This window comes from Equus asinus, chromosome 28, assembly GCF_041296235.1.
Source record: "Equus asinus isolate D_3611 breed Donkey chromosome 28, EquAss-T2T_v2, whole genome shotgun sequence".
Taxonomy (NCBI): Eukaryota; Metazoa; Chordata; class Mammalia; order Perissodactyla; family Equidae; genus Equus; species Equus asinus.
Window position 1 is genome coordinate 11,903,771 of NC_091817.1, and position 20,902 is coordinate 11,924,672.

Consider the following 20,902-nt stretch of genomic DNA (forward strand, 5'->3'; position numbering starts at 1 on the left):
GAAAACGAAAAAAGCAGGACGTGGCACACTTTCCGATTTCAACATATAGGACGAAGCACAAGGTACCGAGACGGCACAGTCTGGGCCCCAAAACAGGCACACAGACCCATGCAACAGAATCGAGAACCCAGAGCCCAACTCAAACGTACATGGACAGCCCATTTTCGACCAGGGAGCCAAGAGGAGACAGCGGAGAAAGGAGAGTCTCTACCATAAACGGTGCTGGGAAGCCTGCACAGCCACCTGGAACACAACGAGAGTACACCATGATGTTACACCTGGCACACACACCACCTGAAATGGATCAAAGCCTTGAATGGCAGACTTGAAACCGTGAACCTTGTAGCAGAAGACCTAGGCAGAGTGCTCTTTGCCATCGGTCTGAGCCGCCTGTTTGGAAGAAGCAAGTCCGACTGGGCCAGGGCAACCAAGTCAACAAGAAACCAACGGGACCACGTCAAATGCGGACGCTTCTGCCCAGTGAAGGAAACCATCGACTGAATGCAAAGATAGCACAACGACTGGGGGAGGATGTTTGCAAACCACACATCGGACAAGGGGTGAAAAGCCCAAAGATGCAATCAACTCGCACGTCCCCACAAGAAAAAAAAAACAACAAGCCAATGAAAACCTGGGCAGAAGATGGAAACAGAGATTTCTGCCAAGAAGATCGAAAGAGGGCCAACGGGTGCATGAACACTTGTTCACCGTCATGAAGTCTCAGGCCAATGCAAATGCAAACTGCAAGGGCACAGCAGCTCACTGTGGTCACAATGGCTATAAGGAAGCAGACAGGAAGCCACAAGTGTCAGAGAGGAGGTGGAGAGAAGGGAAGCCTCCTGCACCGTTGGTGGGAGTGCAGACCGGTGCAGCCACTACGCCAAGCGGTGTGGAACTGCCTCAGAACTTTAAGAATCCATGTCCCATATGATCCAGCTATTCCTCTGCAGCGTGTTGATCCAAAGAACTCGGAAACACTCCTGCCTAAAGACATGTGCACCGCTGAGTTCACCACAGCGTCGCTCCCACTACCCAAGACTTGGAAGCCTCCCTGGAGCCCAGCAAGGGACGAGTGCAGAAGGAAGATGGGCTATAGCCACGCAATGGCATACCAGTCAGCCGGAACCAAGGATGCAATCCAGCCACTTGTGACCACCAGAATGGCTGTGAGGGTTTTAGGGAAGTGAAACAAGCCCCAGGGAGCAAGGCAAGTACCGTAGGACCTCACTTAAGAGGAGAAGGAAAAACAAGCGGTCAGGAACAGGTGGCACGGGACATTTGATTGGGGGTTCCCAGAGACAAAGCGGGGAGGTGTGAGAGGGTGAAACAGATGATGAGGCACAAGTGTGTGGTGAGGGCCTGCTATTAGGCTTACGCAGGGGAAGATGATGTCAGCTACACGGAAGTCCACATCGATGAGGATGCAAATCGGAAAGATATAGGATGTTCTAATGCAGGGTTGCGGCAATAAATTCACCTAAAAGCAAAAAATCCAAAATGGGGTCCAGAATGACGGCCTAAAGCTTTGGGGCTGAAAGAGATTAGAGAAGGTGAAATTCCAAGGCTGGAAAATCACCTCAAAATGCGTACTGATGCTACAGAAAGGTAGACCATTCCAAATAGATGAAGAGGAGTACTACCCACAGAACATGCTGCCTGCTAAACCCATGCACCCACGGAAAAGGTTACCGTCCAGGATGTTACTACTAATCACCTTCACGAATAATCCAAACAGGCCCACGTGTTCCCAAGCTCAGGCAATAGGTTGGTCCAAAAGTCCAATTCAGGGCCGCCCCTGTGGCGGAGCGGGTAAGTGCCCACGTTCCGCTTGGCCGGCCCAGGCCTCACTGTTTCACATCACGGGTGCAGATCACATTGGCAGTGTTAGGACATACACATTTCATGGTACGGTGCGGACAGGGATCATAAACTAAGTAGCAATGGTGAGGTCACCTTATCAATACGCACCAGAAAAAGAACCGTGAGGCTTTTACAATCCATGAACGCATCTGGTACACTTCCCCAGAGGAAGAAGGAAGGAAAACATGGGACCTGCCAAGGTGGAATCGGCAGAGTGCTAGGAGATGGCACGATCACTGCGCATCAGAGGACTGCCCGGGCAACTTCAACTTGGGAGGGAGTCCAGGACTTTCTCTGGGGAACGTCCACCCACTTGGCCATCTACATAAAATGTAAGAGGTAAAACCCAGGATAATCTTACAGGACAGAAACCAGTGTCTAGAGAGAATGTAGCAGGCCTTCCAAAGTTCGAGGAGCAAGACAGAAACCGACAAGAAATCGAGAAAAAGGAAAACTATCCTACCAGGAAAGGGTGAGGAGTCGGACTGGCCTGAGATGGCTCTGAAACTCTGTGTGCACGCAGGTTGTCAGGACAACTTCGAATTTTGAGGTTGTGTATGACATCACGAGGATCCTGTCCGCCAAGATGGCCGCACGGTTACAGACCGAGGATTGGCCTAGGCTAGGCTATTACAGGGAGGGATACCCAGAAACAGCTTTGAGAAACAGAAAGCGGACACAGAAACTGGAAGACATAAAACAGACGCTGATTCGAGGGGTAAGAAAGGGATCCTTGGCAAGAAGCGAGAATAGAGGGACAAGCCCTGAGAGGAGAACGTTGTCATCTATTCAAGTCTATGGGGAGGCCATGCTGATTCAAGCTTGCAACTTGATTGGAAGCAAGAGGCCGGACTTGGGCCTTATCAGACCTACGTGGTCCTTCTGCCTTAAGCATAAGCCAAAGTCAAGAATGAGGTCTTGAGGACGTTGAAGAGAAGACTCGACGCCTCCTTTCCTAGGCCCCTGGCATTCTTTGCAGATCAGTCTCACTTTCCATAGCTCTGGCGTCACGGGGGCCCACCGGGTACATGCTAATGTGTCCCAAGAGATGTCTTGGAAGCCTTGAAGGAATGGAGCCCCGTCACGCTTGGGCTATGTCTCTTGGTTTGGAAGTGCTCTACAAGGGTGCTGAAAAGCACCCTTTTCCACAGGGCTTCGTTCCTTCGTGAAGGCTGCCTGCCCAGGCTACTGTGCTCAGTTTGCCTCCATCGAAATTCTCTCCCCCTACCTCTTGCCGTAGAAGGATTATTGATTATGTGTTTTGACACCACATGTAAGGAAGTGGGCTGAAAATGAGAACATTACAATTCTGTTTCAAGAAAAAGAAACAGGCCAGGGCTGAGGATGTAAGGCAAACAAATGGCACAGCCTATAGAAATAAAGTAAGCCCGTATCTAGACGGCACCTGGGGGAACGTTCCAGGATCAGGGGTGAAGTTCGAAACTTCCCAAATCCGGAAAGGAGACAGAAAAATATCTTTCCTGGAGAGAGGGATTCATCAGATTCGTCTAATTTGTCTTGGAAACATTGTGTCCGTGAAGGGGGATGCCAGGACCACCTCGAGTTTGGAGTTTGTGACCTCAGGATGTCAAACCAACCCAGATGACCACGTGTTCCCAGTGCTTAGTTTGACCCAGGCTAGGACAGCAAAGACTCCTTCAAGTGACCGGTGCAAATTCAAAGACAACAACCAAGAGTCACGAAAGCACTCACACCTCGGCCTAGAGAACATACGGTGATTCCAGAAATGCCAAATGAATCACTTGGAATGAAGGGGAACGGACTGATAAGCATGTCTAAGGGGGATAGCTGAGAAATACCATGACGATTCTCCTATGGAAAAGAGACAAAGGTCCCAGAAAATGGAAGGCGAACAGAAATCACCCCTGGATAATCCACAATGAAAGATGATGTCCGTCTTTAGACAGACTCTGCTGGAACGTTTGAAAGGCAGAGAAATTCACAAGCCAAAAGACGGCAGCGAAGGTCAAGGCTGGGCTAAGTGGGAAGGGTGAGCTATGAGACTGCTCCAAGCGGGCCAGGAAACCGTGTGTCCGTGAAGCTTGCCGGGACAGCAGAGACACGATTATGACCAATCCTCTGACATCGCAGTGGACCCGAAAAACAACCTGGCCTCATCTACACAGTGCCAGAGTTGGGCTCAAGTAGCATATTCAAGTCCCATTGCCCTCAACTGCAGGTTGCCAACGGAACATGAAAGGGGCCGGCCGGTGGTGCAGCGGTGAGGTCCGCACCTTCTGGGTCGGTGGCCCGGGGTGGGCCGGGTGGACCCTCGGGTGAGCCTGCTCACCACTGCTTCAGGCATTCTGGGGCAGGCGTCCGAGGTAGTGTAGAGGCAGATGGGAAGGGACGTTAGACAGGGCCAGACTTCCACAGCAAATACAGGAGCATTGCCAGCAGATGTGAGCTCAGCGATGCACTTCTGCCAGAGCAAAACCGATTCAAAGTTGCAAAGCATAGAGAAACTGAAGCTGAAAAGAAAAAGTGAAAAACTGCATGCCAGTGAGAAGGATGACATCTCTATGAAGAAACTTAGCAAAACAGGTGAAAGCCATGGCAATGGAAAACTAACAAACGTTGGGGGACAGAAGTTCAAGGAGACACAAGGAGAAAGAAGGAGATTCCAGGATGTAGGAGTGGCAGCATCAACACACTGGAAACGTCCCTACCACAGCAAGGAATCTCTGGATTCCATGCAATCCCAGTCAAAGTTGCAGCAATGCTTCCCACAGAGACAGAAGACGGCATCCTAAAGCTTCTAGCCAGCAAGAAGAGACCCTGACTAGGCAAAGGAATCCTCAGGAAAACGAAAAAAGCAGGACGTGGCACACTTTCCGATTTCAACATATAGGACGAAGCACAAGGTACCGAGACGGCACAGTCTGGGCCCCAAAACAGGCACACAGACCCATGCAACAGAATCGAGAACCCAGAGCCCAACTCAAACGTACATGGACAGCCCATTTTCGACCAGGGAGCCAAGAGGAGACAGCGGAGAAAGGAGAGTCTCTACCATAAACGGTGCTGGGAAGCCTGCACAGCCACCTGGAACACAACGAGAGTACACCATGATGTTACACCTGGCACACACACCACCTGAAATGGATCAAAGCCTTGAATGGCAGACTTGAAACCGTGAACCTTGTAGCAGAAGACCTAGGCAGAGTGCTCTTTGCCATCGGTCTGAGCCGCCTGTTTGGAAGAAGCAAGTCCGACTGGACCAGGGCAACCAAGTCAACAAGAAACCAACGGGACCACGTCAAATGCGGACGCTTCTGCCCAGTGAAGGAAACCATCGACTGAATGCAAAGATAGCACAACGACTGGGGGAGGATGTTTGCAAACCACACATCGGACAAGGGGTGAAAAGCCCAAAGATGCAATCAACTCGCACGTCCCCACAAGAAAAAAAAAACAACAAGCCAATGAAAACCTGGGCAGAAGATGGAAACAGAGATTTCTGCCAAGAAGATCGAACCAGGCCCAACGGGTGCATGAACACTTGTTCACCGTCATGAAGTCTCAGGCCAATGCAAATGCAAACTGCAAGGGCACAGCAGCTCACTGTGGTCACAATGGCTATAAGGAAGCAGACAGGAAGCCACAAGTGTCAGAGAGGAGGTGGAGAGAAGGGAAGCCTCCTGCACCGTTGGTGGGAGTGCAGACCGGTGCAGCCACTATGCCAAGCGGTGTGGAACTGCCTCAGAACTTGAAGAATCCATGTCCCATATGATCCAGCTATTCCTCTGCGGCGTGTTGATCCAAAGAACTCGGAAACACTCCTGCATAAAGACATGTGCACCGCTGAGTTCACCACAGCGTCGCTCCCACTACCCAAGACTTGGAAGCCTCCCTGGAGCCCAGCAAGGGACGAGTGCAGAAGGAAGATGGGCTATGGACACGCAAAGGCATACCAGTCAGCCGGAACCAAGGATGCAATCCAGCCATTTGTGACCACCAGAATGGCTGTGAGGGTTTTAGGGAAGTGAAACAAGCCCCAGGGAGCAAGGCAAGTACCGTAGGACCTCACTTAAGAGGAGAAGCAAAAACAAGCGGACAGGAACAGGTGGCACGGGACATTTGATTGGGGGTTCCCAGAGACAAAGCGGGGAGGTGTGAGAGGGTGAAACAGATGATGAGGCACAAGTGTGTGGTGAGGGCCTGCTATTAGGCTTACGCAGGGGAAGATGATGTAAGCTACACGGAAGTCTACATCGATGAGGATGCAAATCGGAAAGATATAGGATGTTCTAATGCAGGGTTGCGGCAATAAATTCACCTAAAAGCAAAAAAAAATCCAAAATGGGGTCCAGAATGACGGCCTAAAGCTTTGGGGCTGAAAGAGATTAGAGAGGGTGAACTTCCAAGGCTGGAAAATCACCTCAAAATGCGTACTGATGCTACAGAAAGGTAGACCCTTCCAAATAGATGAAGAGGAATACTACCCACAGAACATGCTGCCTGCTAAACCCATGCACCCACGGAAAAGGTTACCGTCCAGGATGTTACTACTAATCACCTTCACGAATAATCCAAACAGGCCCACGTGTTCCCAAGCTCAGGCAACAGGTTGGTCCAAAAGTCCACTTCAGGGCCGGCCCTGTGGCGGAGCGGGTAAGTGCCCACGTTCCGCTTGGCCGGCCCAGGCCTCACTGTTTCACATCACGGGTGCAGATCACATTGGCAGTGTTAGGACATACAGATTTCATGGTACGGTGCGGACAGGGATCATAAACTAAGTAGCAATGGTGAGGTCACGTTATCAATACGCACCAGAAAAAGAACCGTGAGGCTTTTACAATCCATGAACGCATCTGGTACACTTCCCCAGAGGAAGAAGGAAGGAAAACATGGGACCTGCCAAGGTGGAATCGGCAGAGTGCCAGGAGATGGCACGATCATTGCGCATCAGAGGACTGCGCGGGCAACTTCAACTTGGGAGGGAGTCCAGGACTTTCTCTGGGGAACGTCCACCCACTTGGCCATCTACATAAAATGTAAGAGGTAAAACCCAGGATAATCTTACAGGACAGAAACCAGTGTCTAGAGAGAATGTAGCAGGCCTTCCAAAGTTCGAGGAGCAAGACAGAAACCGACAAGAAATCGAGAAAAAGGAAAACTATCCTACCAGGAAAGGGTGAGGAGTCGGACTGGCCTGAGATGGCTCTGAAACTCTGTGTGCACGCAGGTTGTCAGGACAACTTCGAATTTTGAGGTTGTTTATGACATCACGAGGATCATGTCCGCCAAGATGGCCGCACGGTTACAGACTGAGGATTGGCCTAGGCTAGGCTATTACAGGGAGGGATACCCAGAAACAGCTTTGAGAAACAGAAAGCGGACACAGAAACTGGAAGACATAAAACAGACGCTGATTCGAGGGGTAAGAAAGGAATCCTTGGCAAGAAGCGAGAATAGAGGGACAAGCCCCGAGAGGAGAACGTTGTCATCTATTCAAGTCTATGGGGAGGCCATGCTGATTCAAGCTTGCAACTTGATTGGAAGCAAGAGGCCGGACTTGGGCCTTATCAGACCTACGTGGTCCTTCTGCCTTAAGCATAAGCCAAAGTCAAGAATGAGGTCTTGAGGACGTTGAAGAGAAGACTCGATGCCTCCTTTCCTAGGCCCCTGGCATTCTTTGCAGATCAGTCTCACTTTCCATAGCTCTGGCGTCACGGGGGCCCACCGGGTACATGCTAATGTGTCCCAAGAGATGTCTTGGAAGCCTTGAAGGAATGGAGCCCCGTCACGCTTGGGCTACGTCTCTTGGTTTGGAAGTGCTCTACAAGGGTGCTGAAAAGCACCCTTTTCCACAGGGCTTCGTTCCTTCGTGAAGGCTGCCCTCCCAGGCTAGTGTGCTCAGTTTGCCTCCATCGAAATTCTCTCCCCCTACCTCTTGCCGTAGAAGGATTATTGATTATGTGTTTTGACACCACATGTAAGGAAGTGGGCTGAAAATGAGAACATTACAATTCTGTTTCAAGAAAAAGAAACAGGCCAGGGCTGAGGATGTAAGGCAAACAAATGGCACAGCCTATAGAAATAAAGTAAGCCCGTATCTAGACGGCACCTGGGGGAACGTTCCAGGATCAGGGGTGAAGTTCGAAACTTCCCAAATCCGGAAAGGAGACAGAAAAATATCTTTCCTGGAGAGAGGGATTCATCAGATTCGTCTAATTTGTCTTGGAAACATTGTGTCCGTGAAGGGGGATGCCAGGACCACCTCGAGTTTGGAGTTTGTGACCTCAGGATGTCAAACCAACCCAGATGACCACGTGTTCCCAGTGCTTAGTTTGACCCAGGCTAGGACAGCAAAGACTCCTTCAAGTGACCGGTGCAAATTCAAAGACAACAACCAAGAGTCACGAAAGCACTCACACCTCGGCCTAGAGAACATACGGTGATTCCAGAAATGCCAAATGAATCACTTGGAATGAAGGGGAACGGACTGATAAGCATGTCTAAGGGGGATAGCCGAGAAATACCATGACGATTCTCCTATGGAAAAGAGACAAAGGTCCCAGAAAATGGAAGGCGAACAGAAATCACCCCTGGATAATCCACAATGAAAGATGATGTCCGTCTTTAGACAGACTCTGCTGGAACGTTTGAAAGGCAGAGAAACTCACAAGCCAAAAGACGGCAGCGAAGGTCAAGGCTGGGCTAAGTGGGAAGGGTGAGTTATGAGACTGCTCCAAGCGGGCCAGGAAACCGTGTGTCCGTGGAGCTTGCCGGGACAGCAGAGACACGATTATGACCAATCCTCTGACATCGCAGGGCAGAGTGCTAGGAGATGACACGATCATTGCGCATCAGAGGATTGCCCGGGCAACTTCAACTTTGGAGGGAGTCCAGGACTTTCTCTGGGGAACGTCCACCCACTTGGCCATCTACATAAAATGTAAGAGGTAAAACCCAGGATAATCTTACAGAGCAGAAACCAGTGTCTGGAGAGAATGTAGCAGGCCTTCCAAAGTTCGAGGAGCAAGTCAGAAACCGACAAGAAATCGAGAAAAATGAAAACTATCCTACCTGGAAAGGGTGAGGAGTCGGACTGGCCTGAGATCCTCCTCCACCTCACCAAAAATGTTTAGTGCCCCGTCATAAATGTTTAGAGGCCTGTCATAAATGTTTAAAACCTTACCATAAATACTTGAAGCCCACCAATCAAAGCCTGTCCCAGGAACACTTCCACGTGCCAGCCTATTCTCCCTAACCCCTTACATTTTGCCCCAAATCCTGAATCAGGGAGACAGCTCTGAGGGCACACGCTCCCTGTCTCCCTGCAGATCCATCTCGCAGAATCAAAGCTGACTCTCCCCCAAGGCTGGCGCCACAATCAATCGGCTTGTTTATGCAACACCACGCAGAGAACTCCAATTCTGTGCAGTAACACTACTCAGAGCTCCGTGGAATGTGACCTTTTCATAAAGCACTTTCTTCATTTGATGTTTATATCAGTCCTGAGAAGCAATGAAGCAGGGGTTATTTTACAGATTTTTATAGATAATTTTGAATATTGTATAGGCGAGAAAACCAAGTCTGGGAGAATGCATCACTTCCAAATGTCAGAATCGGAACTAGAACCCAGGTGTTTGAACACCAAATCTAGCGTCCTTTCCCCCACACAGTGCTTCCCCCGCGGTGGGGATCAACACAGGTTTGTTGAAAACAAATGGGTGAAAATCATGAAAAGGTGAGCACAGTGGTAGCTATTCACCATTCTGGACTTGAAGAGTTCAGTTCTGAGGCATGAAAGTGTGTGCTACATACAGAAGGAATTCCATCCTAAATGACTTATTATGTTTTAATGTGGTATTTAAAGAAGCACTTTCTCAGCTAGGAGAAAAGTGAGCCATTCAAAGAAGCTCGCCTTTTCTGGGCCGGGGGCTCTGGCGCAGAGTGTCCAGGCAGGGGAGGCTGGGTCGGCGCCAGGTGACCTTCCAGGACGAATCCCCCTGCCCAGAGATAGCGAGGGAAAGAGAAGCTCCCCTTGGAAGGCCGCGGCTAGGTTGGAGACTTCACGCCCACGCCCCGAGTCCCGCCTGCTACTGCATTGCTGCGGCGCCCCCACCAGAGTAATAATGATTCCTGGGAGTCTCCTGGTGCCTCATACCCTCCGCTCCTCTTCTGCTCCAGTGAGCGTTTCCTCGGAGTCACTCTGGAACCTTTAGCCTGAGTCTCACCCTCGCCCACCCATTCATGTCCAAAAAATGCAGTCCAGGCCGGAAAAAGAGCCAGGACTTGAGGGAGGGGATATGTTGGAGAGGCCAGAAGATGACTGGGTCCCCAGCGTTGTAGTGGGGCAGTGGCCAGTCTGTCCCAGGCACGGCTTCTGTCAGGTACCCACACCCCTGCATGGGCAGAGCTGAGGCCAGAGCCTCCTTTTCAGCTTAGAGCTGCCAGTCCTTCCCACTTCATTTCCTGTTAAAATGCAAATAGGACCAGCAGCCTTATTTGTAACAGCCCCAAATAGGCAACTACCTACTGTTCTTCAGTAAGGAACTAGGTAATAAAGAATGGTGCCCCGCAGGATGGTGCATACTGTGCATTCGTTAGGAAGAACCAAGTTGATCCAGGTGCGCTTGCATGGAAAGGCTCTCCAAGATACGAGTAAAAAAATCACATTGCAGAAAAATAATTGCACCACTGTTTTGTAACTAATGGGGTTCAGGGCAGGCTGCCTCAAGATGTTCCACTCTGATGTGTGTGGATTATTTTGAGCTGAAGACAATAAAGGCTCAGAAACACTTAGGAAGAACATTCAACCTTCCCCCAAACTGCCTAAAGAATTTAACATAGAAGCCCTGTTCCAAGAAGGAGCTCATACCATATGATAGCTATAGTATAATGTTAAATAGGTGTTGATGGAAAGACACCAACAAACCCATTTTTTGGCCCAGCAAAAGCTGTCTGACAAACATTTCCATTTCCATCTCCATGTAAATTGTCTTCCTCTCCTCTGAAATCCCAAATCACTACTCCCAACATCCTCCTTGTCTATGGATGAGGATATTTAAACAGGTAGCCTCAGCCAGATGGCTGAGTTACTCACTCTTTCCTGAGTTTCTCCCATATATACATGTTATTAAACTTTGTTTGATTTCCTCCTGCTAACCTGCCTTTTTAATTATTTGACCGGTCATAAGAACCTTAAGGGAAAGAGTGAGGGGAATTCTCCCACTTCCCCAACATAAACAATACATCTACGTGAATATACTATACACAACACACAAAGACTGTATTGTAAAGAGAAAGATCCGGTAGGGCACACCGAAAAGTGGGTTGGGGAAGTGAAGAGTCAATCTCAGTTTTTAAAAAATCTTTTATAATTACCATATATTTATATCTTAAGTGCATGACCTTTTTTTTAAAAAAAACTTTTTTTAGAACAGTTTTAGATTTTACAGAAAAATTGCGAATACAGAGTTCTCACAAACACTGTGTTATTCTGTTCTGTTATTAACATATTAGCATGGTGGTTTTGCTACAATGAATGAGCCAATATTGATGCATTATTAGCCAATATCCAGACTTTATTCAGATTTCCTTAGTCTTTACCTAATGTATTTTTACCAGGATACCACATTACATTTAGTTTTTATATCTTCTTAGGCTTCTCTTGGCTGTGACAGTACTTGTCTCAAATTTTCCCTGTTTTTGATGACCGTGACAGTTTTGAGGAGTACTGGTCAGGTATTTTGTAGAATATCCCTCAACTGGGATTTCTCTCATGTTTTTCTTACGATTAGACTAGAATTATGTATTCTTGGGAGGAAGACCAGAACGGAGTACATACTATCACTGCTGGTTGATCACTTGACGTTGACCTTGATCACGTGGCTGAGGCAGTGTGTCAGGCTTCTCTACTCTCCCCACCCCCACCCCTATTTGCATACTGTGTGTGACCTTCTTAATGCAGAAAGTTTTCTTTACCTTAAAGAGAGTCACTAACAATGGCACATCGGGAAGATGGAAAGGGCTTGGGGAATTCCCTCCCCGCTAGTGCGGTGTAGGGCGGGATCCGTCGAGGGAGGTGGAGGATAGTAGAAGCTCCACGCTGACCTCCAAACCCTCGCTGTGCCCTCCTCAGTTCGGGAGCCGGAAGGCCTACGGCTTCCTTCCCCCGCCTCTTGGAGGCTGGTCCCCACCCACTGGCCTGGGCTCTCACCTGGGGGCGGGGCCGCACCCAGACCACGCCCCCGCCCCGCCCCGGGGCGCTTAGAGCGGCCGCGCCCGCTCAGTTTTCCCCACAGCGGGCTTCTCCTCCCGCCCCGCCCAGACGGCTGCGGCGTCCGGGAGTCCGGAGTGTCCCAAGTGCCCCTGGAGAGCGGGAGTGGGACGGAGCTTGAGGCTGAGCCAAGGCGCCGCACCCCGAACGCCCGCGGAGAGAGCGGCTGCTGCCCACATCCCCGTTCGTCCCACGCCGTCCCCCGCCCCGTTGTCCAGTGGCCCGGTGAGTGAGGGTCCCCAGCTGCCCGGGGGCACAGGACGGGGCGGCGGCTGTGTGCCGCGACCCCCGCAGATGAGGCCCGGACAGCCCCGCGCCCCCTCCCGGCCTGGCCCTGCGGCTTCCTGGTTGCACAGCATGGGGGCGGGGACGGGTGTAGGGCTGGTCCTGGACAGGCTGCCGCGGCCTGCCTGCTCAGCTAGACAAGCGGCGGGGGGTGCCCTCCCTGTGGGGTGGGCGGTGCACAGGCCGGACCCTGGTGTGTAGGGCCATGGGATTGTCCTGTGCGGCCTAGGCCTGCTTGGGACTGGGTGAACAAGCGACCAGAAGGCGACTGGCTGGTGTGGGGGATGGCCGGTGGCCCAGGGCCCTCTGACCCAGCTGAGTTCTCGAGAGTATGTGTGCCCTTCTGGGAAAGACTTGTGCTGAGGAGAGAGTAGAGGAGGCTGCCTTCAGGAACTTTCCTCCGGAACTGGAAGGACACAAATTCCTGGGAGCTGCTAGTGCTGGAGTTTGTAAGTCACCTTATTTGAGAGAACGTGGGATCCATCCAGGTGCTGTGTTCACCTGTGTTTACCGTCTCTGCCTTTCCCTCTTCTCCAATCTTAAACTACATTTTCAGGGAAGGATTCTTGGACTTTTATCTCTCCCTCGGCTCAGCCCAGCCCTCTGAGGGCTTAAAAAGGTAGAAACCCGTCTATTGGCTTAAAGGAGAGTTGTGAAGTTCGTCATCTAGAGACTGGAGAGGAGTTAAGCTAGCTAGTGCTAGCCTAAGCTGGCAGCAGTCTGCCCTAGACGTTTCTGTCCCCGCCCCTCTGATGAGTGACCTGTCTATGGAGACTGGGTGTTTTAGGACAGACCCTAGAAATCCATGGTAGCCAGCCACTCTGCTGTCGCCCCGCAGCCTTCCTTTGCTCCCTGCTGCCCTGACCTGGGCATGGAGTGGCTCCGTGAGGGGTGAGCCCCTGCCCTGCCCACACAACAGGAACAGAAGCTTGCAGGGCAGGGTCAGGCTGAGTCCAGGAGCTGGACAGGCAGGGCATGCTACTTTGCTCACTCCTGACTGGCCTGATTATGATCTTCATTCCTTCCTTGCTTCAGTCCATTGTTGGGGATTCTGGGAGGATTAACATGGCCTCTTCCCTCAAGGCATTCTCTGTGCTACAAGGGGTTCCCCGACAAGAGAGGCCAGCTGAGGTGCTAGGGCAGTTTGTTGCCCTGGCATTGGGTGCTCACTACCTTGGGCTCCTGCATCCCTCCTTAATCTCGTCTCTTACCAGTATCTGTGCCTTGGTTTCCTCATCTTTAAACTACGGGTACTAATAATACCTGCCTCCTGGGGTTATTGTGAGGATTCAGTGAGTTACTATATTTAAGGACTTTACAGCTCAGGCACTACAGAACAGTCAGAACAGGTGGTGACTGGTACACTATACCTGTGTGTTCCAGGTAGATGTCACCCAGATTAGACGTAAAGCTTACAGCTGGGCCTGGTGTGTAACTAATGATCTGTGAGTGTCAGCGATAGTAATATAATGATAATAATAATAGCTGTCACTCCCTTCATGCAACTGAAGATCCATCTGAGTTGAGCCACTCCTCTCCTAACCTGTCTCTCTGTCTTAGCTCATGGTGGAATGCCCTGCTTTCCCCATTTTTGCCTATTAATCACAGCCCTTATGGGAGCCATCGAGGTGCCTGCCTCATGTAGGTGCTCAGAAGATGTTGGTTGAGTGACAGTGGCAGGCCAGGGGAGTAAGATTTCTCTATTGGTAAAATATTAGACCTTGAAGGCTCGGTTTAGATAGGCAAAAAAAAAACACAAAACAAAACAAAAAACGGTGAGGAGAGTGAGATAGAAACTATTCCAGACTGAGAGCTGAGGGTAGACACTGGTCGAGAGGCCAAGTTGGAGTCCCTTTTGATTCCTTTATGTAGCCAGGTTGAGGATGATCGATAGGGTCCATTTCGATTGCTTTTGCTAGAAGGCCAAGATCAGTGGGAGATGCTGTGGTCATCTCTCTTCGCTGCCTCCTCCTGCCGCCCCCCCACCCGAAAGCCTGTTCCTGGCACTTGGTCCCATGGGGGCAGTCGGGAGAGTCTGTGTGTGGGTGTGCTTCACAATCACAGACAAGCAAACAGGCTTAGGGTTTTCTGCATTTTTCTCTACAACACCTTCTGACCCCATTGCCCCTAGAACACCAGAAATTTGAGTGATGCCTAGATAGGAAAGCTCTTAGGGAAAATGAAGAAACTGAAGTTTCCTTGTTAGGAATTTGCATTTTTAAAAGGAGTTGTTGAAAGTAGTGGAACTTTCTAATAATCAGTGAAACCATACCGAGTTAGGCCAACTGATCCTGACCCTGTACTCCATGACATAAAGGTCTGATGTCACACAGTGGTGTGCTTGTGCTCCTGAAGGTCCTGTTGCCTTAGTGGAAAAGGGAGGACTCACTCTTGAAATTGAGAGGGAAGTCAGGTGCTGCCAGCCTCTTACACCTGGAGCATGGGTTGAGGCTGGCTTGGAGGGCAGTGAGATGAGAGCAGTCTGAGGGAGGGTGAAGAGGACGACCTCCAAGGCTGCTAACAGGGAGGCAGAGGGAGTATGGCAGATTAAGCCTGGGGAGTGGCATCTTTGAGGGAAAGTGGTGTGTATCTGGGGGGACTCATGATAGCAGATGTGAGCTTGTTGTGTCCACCTAAAAGGTCACAGCTTTTTTTAGGAAGTGGGTGACAAGGCATATTTCTGTTGAACTCAGCATACCCACTGTTTGCCTAGCCCTGTGCTGTGTGCACAAAAGCAGAGGCCACTCCCATCCTCCCTAGGTTGTCCTGGATTCCCCTGAGACATCGGACACTGGATGAGAACCAGGTCTGCAGGCTGGGGTAGATCATGAATTCTGTTCTGGACATGGTGCGTTTGAGATACCAAGTAGACAGGTGGGTCTGGGACTCAGGAGGGATATAGGCTAGAGAGATATTTTTGTCTAGGTTGTGTTTGATGTCAAGGGCATGGTGAGATTGAGGAACTCACCTAGAACAGCTGAGTAAAGGAAGATGAGCCTATAAAGGAGCCAGAAGGGGGAAGGAAAACCAGGACTGTGTCATATCACAGAAGCCAGGGTGAGTCTGCTTCAGTAGGAGGCATTGGTCAGCAGAGGCCATTGCTGCCACAGGAAGTGATGTGGAGGAGATTCAACACCTTAAGTTGTGGCTGTTTTGGTGGGATGATGGGAGCAGAAGCCAGGTGGGAATGAATGGGTGGAGGAGTAGCAAGAGGTGAGGATCTGGGGAGACTGAGTGTAGACAAGCTTTGAAAATGTCGGTTTTGAAGGTGAGGAGAAAGATTGGGTGATGCTGGTGGAGGACCACATTGAGGGGGTATTTGCTTCTGTTTCCTCAACCAGTCATCCTCCTATTCCCATTGCACCCTGAGAAGTTAGCAGTGTGGATGGCCTGTGGTCCCATGGTCCCCATGATAGCCAGATTTTTAGAAGGGATGGGTAAAATGAGATTTGCCTGCAAACCCCAGGGATAGGCCTGGGTACTGCTTCTCTCCCTTGGCAGTTCCTGCCTCCTTCCTGTAGGTCCGAGATAGACAGCTCTGACTTGCTGTTACACATTTCCTTCCCCTTTTGAGGCCACAGGAAGGACTTTCTCTGTTCCCCAAGGGATATGACAAAATAGTTAGTACACAAAAATGTTTCAGGGCCGTATGAAGACTGGGCCCGTCTTATGCTCTGTTCTATGCTTGCATTTTAAGTCGCATAAACTATTTCAGGGGACTGGAATGGCTAAGCCTTGTTGTACCATGAAATCCTAGTGAGTGGTTTTCTAAGTCCTATTTCCAGATAAAGGCAAATGGCTGGAAAAAACTCTCAGCCTACTGAGGCAGGATTGTTGAAAAGTCTTCAAAATATTTTTAATATTAATATTTTCACTTCTTGTTTTTCTTTGTCTTTACCTAATATGTCTTTACCCAACCCTTATTTTATTTTATTTTTATCTTTTTGGGGTTCCAGTTGACATAAATTTTTTTTCTTCATTTTTTTTATTGTGGTCATAATAGCTTATAACATAGTGAGATTTCAGTTGTACATTATTGTTTGTCATACACCATATAAGTATGCCCCTTCACCCCTTAGTGCCTACCCTCCACCCCCTTCCCCTGGTAACCACTAGTCTCTTTGTCCGTAAGTTTGTTTATATTCCACATATGAGTGAAATCATACAGTGTCTGTCTTTCTCTGTCTGGTTTATTTCACTTTACATGATGCCCTCAAGGTTCATCCATGTGGTTGCGAATGGGATGATTTTGTCTTTTTTCATAGCTGAGTAGTATTCCATTGCATGTATATACCACATCTTCTTTATCCAGTCATCTGTCGATGGGCACTCAGGTTGCTTCCATGTCTTGGCTACCGTGGATAATGCTGCAATGAACATAGGGGTGCATAAGTCTCTTTGAATTGTTGATTTCCAGTTCTTTGGGTAAATATCCAATAGTGAGATAGCTGGGTTATATGCCAACCCTTAATTTTTAACCTTTCTTTCTCTCGTAAAAAAAAAAAATTGGGGCCAGCCCAGTGGCATAGTGGCTTAGTTTGCATCCTCTGCTTCAGTGACCTGGGGTTCACAGGTTCGGATACTGGAGGCAGACCTATACACTGCTCATCAAGCCATGCTGTGGTGGCATCCCATATAGAGGAAGACTGGTACAGATGTTAGCTCAGGGACAGTCTTCCTCAGAAAAAAAAAAATGTCTATCTTGTAATCAGCACATGACTTGGGGTTTAGGGGGAAGATGGCAGAACGCAATGATAACAACAAAACAGATTTGGTAGTTTCTGTCTTTGCTAGAGAATTCAGACTGTTTGCCTCCCAGCTTGTGTGGATTTTATTCCTTGCATCTTATTTTCTTTTTTCTTTTCTATTTTTTTTGGTGAGGAAGATTGACCCTGAGCTAAGATCTGTTGCCAGTCTTCTTCCCTTTTTTTTTTCTTCCCAAAGCCCCAGCACGTAGTGGCATATCCTAGTTGTAAGTCATTGTAGTTCTCTGTGGGATGCCGCCACAGCATGGCCAGATGAGTGGTGCTAGGTTGGCGCCCAGGATCCGAACCAGTGAACCCTGCTGTGCTGAAGTGGTGCACACAAACTTAACCACTTGGCCACTGGGCCGGCCCTGCATCTTGTTTCCTATTTATTATTTGTTTTATATTTGGTTGTTCTTTCTTTCCTGACTTCTGCTATCTTGGTTAAGTTTTTCATCATCTCTCTTCCCCACCCTACCTGCATTAGGATTCAGATTTGGTCATGAATTAGGAGAAGAGCTGCTCGCTCTCTCTTGAGAAACTGGAGTTCAGGGTTAGTAAGTGTCTGTTCCGTGAAGTTGTCTAGGCACCAGTCTCCTTGGGTAGAGTTGCTTCCAGCATTCTCCAGGGCTGGAGTTTTCAAACTTGAGCATGTATGAGGTCTGTGGTGAGGTTTGTGAATTCTCATTTCTGACAGGTGCCCACACAGTGCTGAAGCCACCAGTCTGGGCACCACACTTTGGGTAGTGCTGCTCTAAGTGCTTCCCTACCCTGTGTGGCCCAGGACAGCTGACTTTCATGGCATGGCCCTGCCTAGCTCCCAGGGAGGCTCGGAAATATAGCCCTTATTTGGGGTCGCCATGTGCCAGGCTGTTAGGGAAGCAAGAGGGGGCAGATGGTTGAGGGGGATAACCAGACATTTCTGGAACACCACCCACTGCTCTCCTTAATTTGGAACCAGTGCTGTGCTTATCAGTCTTGCCATTGGTTAAGCCAGTATTCCTCAGTTAGGAAGTGGCAATGGTATGTCACAACAGTGGCCAGCCAGCAGGCAGTGGAAGCGTGGCAGCTTCGATCCTGTGGGCTGGTGAATAAGAGGCAAGCTTGTGTTCTGAGAGTCAGCAGCTTCCAGGCTGTTCCTGATAGTCACGTCTGGCAGCTGTGCGCTCTGCCACTTGGAGCCACCTCCTGATCTTACAGGCCCTATGGGGTTAGGTTGGCCCCTCCAAGACTCACCTTCAGGTTGGAGAGTATCTGGCTGTGCTTCTTCCTCCCAGCTTGACTTCCTCACTTTAAGGTATTACACACAAGTGACTTTCCAGGAGAGTTTGGGGGCAAAGGGCATTTGAACCCTGAACTGAGCTGGGGCTGTTGGTCCGTGCATCTCCTGATACCCTAGAGATCAGAACAAGTGTCTGCCGACCCCTACTCTCTGCTGTTGTTAACTCACAGGGAGGTGAAGCTGGAGAGAAGCAACTTTACAGAGGCCTCCCTGGAGCAGATGATGCTTTCTGTGTGGCTTGATTATATGGGACTTTATTTGGGAGGCAGCAGAGTCACTGTGTCACTCTCTCTTTCCCAGGGTAGCCTTTGCATTTCCCAAGCTGCATTCTCCAGCCCAGGAAGGTGGATTGGAGCCCTGAGGTGTGCTGGCTGGAGGGGAGCCATCATGCGCCGTGGTGTATCAGCCTGGAAACTGAGAAACATGGTTCTAGTGTGTGTCCTGCCCCCAGCTGATCCTGAGACCTCAGGCAGGCCCCTTCTGCTCTCTGGGCCTCGGCTCCCACCTCAGTAAAATAAGCCAGTTGAACCAAATGATCTCATGAAGGCCCCTTCTGTTTCTGACGTTCTAGGATTTCTATGTGATCCAAATGCCAGTGCACTGGGAATTGACTTTATTTCTAAGACGTGTCTTTCAGACCCAGCTTGGCTCAAGTTCAGCCCCTTGGTGAGGCCTGGACACTGCCCCCTTGCCACTCTCCCAGCCTTCTTTGCTCCGGTGCCAGCCCTTGGAGGCAGGGTCTGAGCCACTGCCTGGCTAAGGATTGACATAGGCTCCAGCTATTCTTAATTCATGGCGCGTAGCTAGGGAGTTGAATGTTTAACAGTACGTTCCTTAGGCTTTTTGTTCAGTCTGGGAAAAATATGGTCAGGGTTGGTGGAATGCTGCCCTAGGCTCTGTGGCTTGCTTCTGTGGCCTACTGGCACTCATGACCCATACCTCAGAGGTGAGGCAGAGCCCCATGAAGGCAGGGCACTAGGGCTCTGCAGTGCCTGCAGAGGGGAGGGCCATGTACACCTTCCCAGCAGAGTGAGGGATGTTCATACACCCTCCCAAGTCACTTGAGGTCCTGCCTTGCTGTGGGAGGGAGAAAGGGGAATGTCTTCCATGTGTCTTCTCTACCCCTAGAATTCCTGGAGCCCGTGTCCCAGAAGCTCTGATCAAAGAGGTCGTTGGAACAGGTGCCACCCAGGGTGGAAGAGATCAATCAGGGTCCACTGGTGTCCTGTTGGTGTGTGTCAAGGACCTCACTGTGCCCAGCCCTGTGCTAGCTGCTGGCAGGAGGTGGAGAGTGCTGTCCTATGGCCTGGGCACGGACTCTGTCACTGAGAGGCCTAGGAAAAAGTAATCCTGGCTCTAGCACTGGTTGGGTGTGTGACGCTTGCTTGTCAAGAATCATCTCTGAACCCTAGTTCCCTTGAGGTGATAATACCTACCTTGGAGGAACACTGTGAAGGTTAATGAGGTAATATATGTACCTATTATAGGTACTGGGAAAAGGGGAGTATTATTAGAACACTAGAGGACATAGGAAACATTTTAGGTCAAGTGCTGATAAATTCCAGGAAGAGCGATAATGTGGGTGAGGAGATCAGGGTGGGCTTCCTGAAGGATTTAGGGCTCCATCTGTCCTAAAGGAAGGCCAGGATTGACATAGGCTTAAGGAAGGGGTAAAGGAGACAAGGAAGACAGACCAGGTAGAGGGACTATCTGAGCAGAAGTCATGAAGATGGAAAGTGCTGAGATAATGGCTTGGCTGAGCTTCGGACATGCATTTCCTGCAGTTCTTTCCATCACATATGTATCTGTGGGAACCTTCCATTTTCTTGCCATGGCACAGTGTAACTCTTGGCCCACAGCCCTTTAGCTGAGCTTAGGCTCCCTCCTGCACAGGGGTTAGCCCATAGTGGAGATCTGAGAGAATCTTCTCTGCTAATGTGATCTATAGGCTCTGGTAGGGATTTCTTTTCAGCTTCCAGCTGTACAAGGCTGGCTGGGGCCTTTGTCACCATTAGAAGAGCAGCCATGGGTAGTTGCAGGAGAGGTTTCCAGGGGCTTCTAGGTAAGGCAGGGGTACCTCAGCCATATGGAGCTGGAATAGATACTCTCTCAGGTCTTCTGGGTCTGAAGGGACTGAGCCTTTCCAAGAACTTGGCGGTGGTGTATCAGGGTCTCCCTAGTAGAGCCCAGGGCTCTCCCTGATGCCTTTAGATCTTTATTTAGTTTTATCTGCCACCCCACTTCCCCCAATTTACTGTGAGAGAGGATCTGTTAGTGACTTTCATATGGAGGTGAGATGGCTCATCGCATCTTAACCAGCAGGGCCCTGGATGACATTGGTTTCTCTGATTACAAGTGCAGCTGTCTGCAGGGACAGCCCAGTGGGGACAGTGGGCAGCTGATGCAGGCACACCTGGCTGAAGGGGACAGCTCCTGTAGCCCTAGCTGTGTGCTACCATATGGAAATGGACATGTTGC

The 20,902-nt window shown here is 49.9% G+C and overlaps 1 protein-coding gene across 2 annotated transcripts in view; it reads left to right on the forward strand.

Annotated features, from left to right (window-relative positions):
• The first annotated feature begins 12,580 nt into the window (after positions 1-12,580).
• LOC139042344 (annexin A11-like) overlaps positions 12,581-20,902 on the forward strand; it is a 41,038-nt gene continuing 32,716 nt past the window's right edge. The window contains exon 1 of one of the 2 annotated variants that reach the window (XM_070500381.1): positions 12,581-12,846. In XM_070500381.1, the coding sequence (XP_070356482.1) occupies positions 12,729-12,846 (118 nt within the window). In that variant the 5' untranslated portion in view covers positions 12,581-12,728. The remainder of the gene's footprint in view (positions 12,847-20,902) is intronic. The other variant, XM_070500382.1, reaches the window with a different exon arrangement.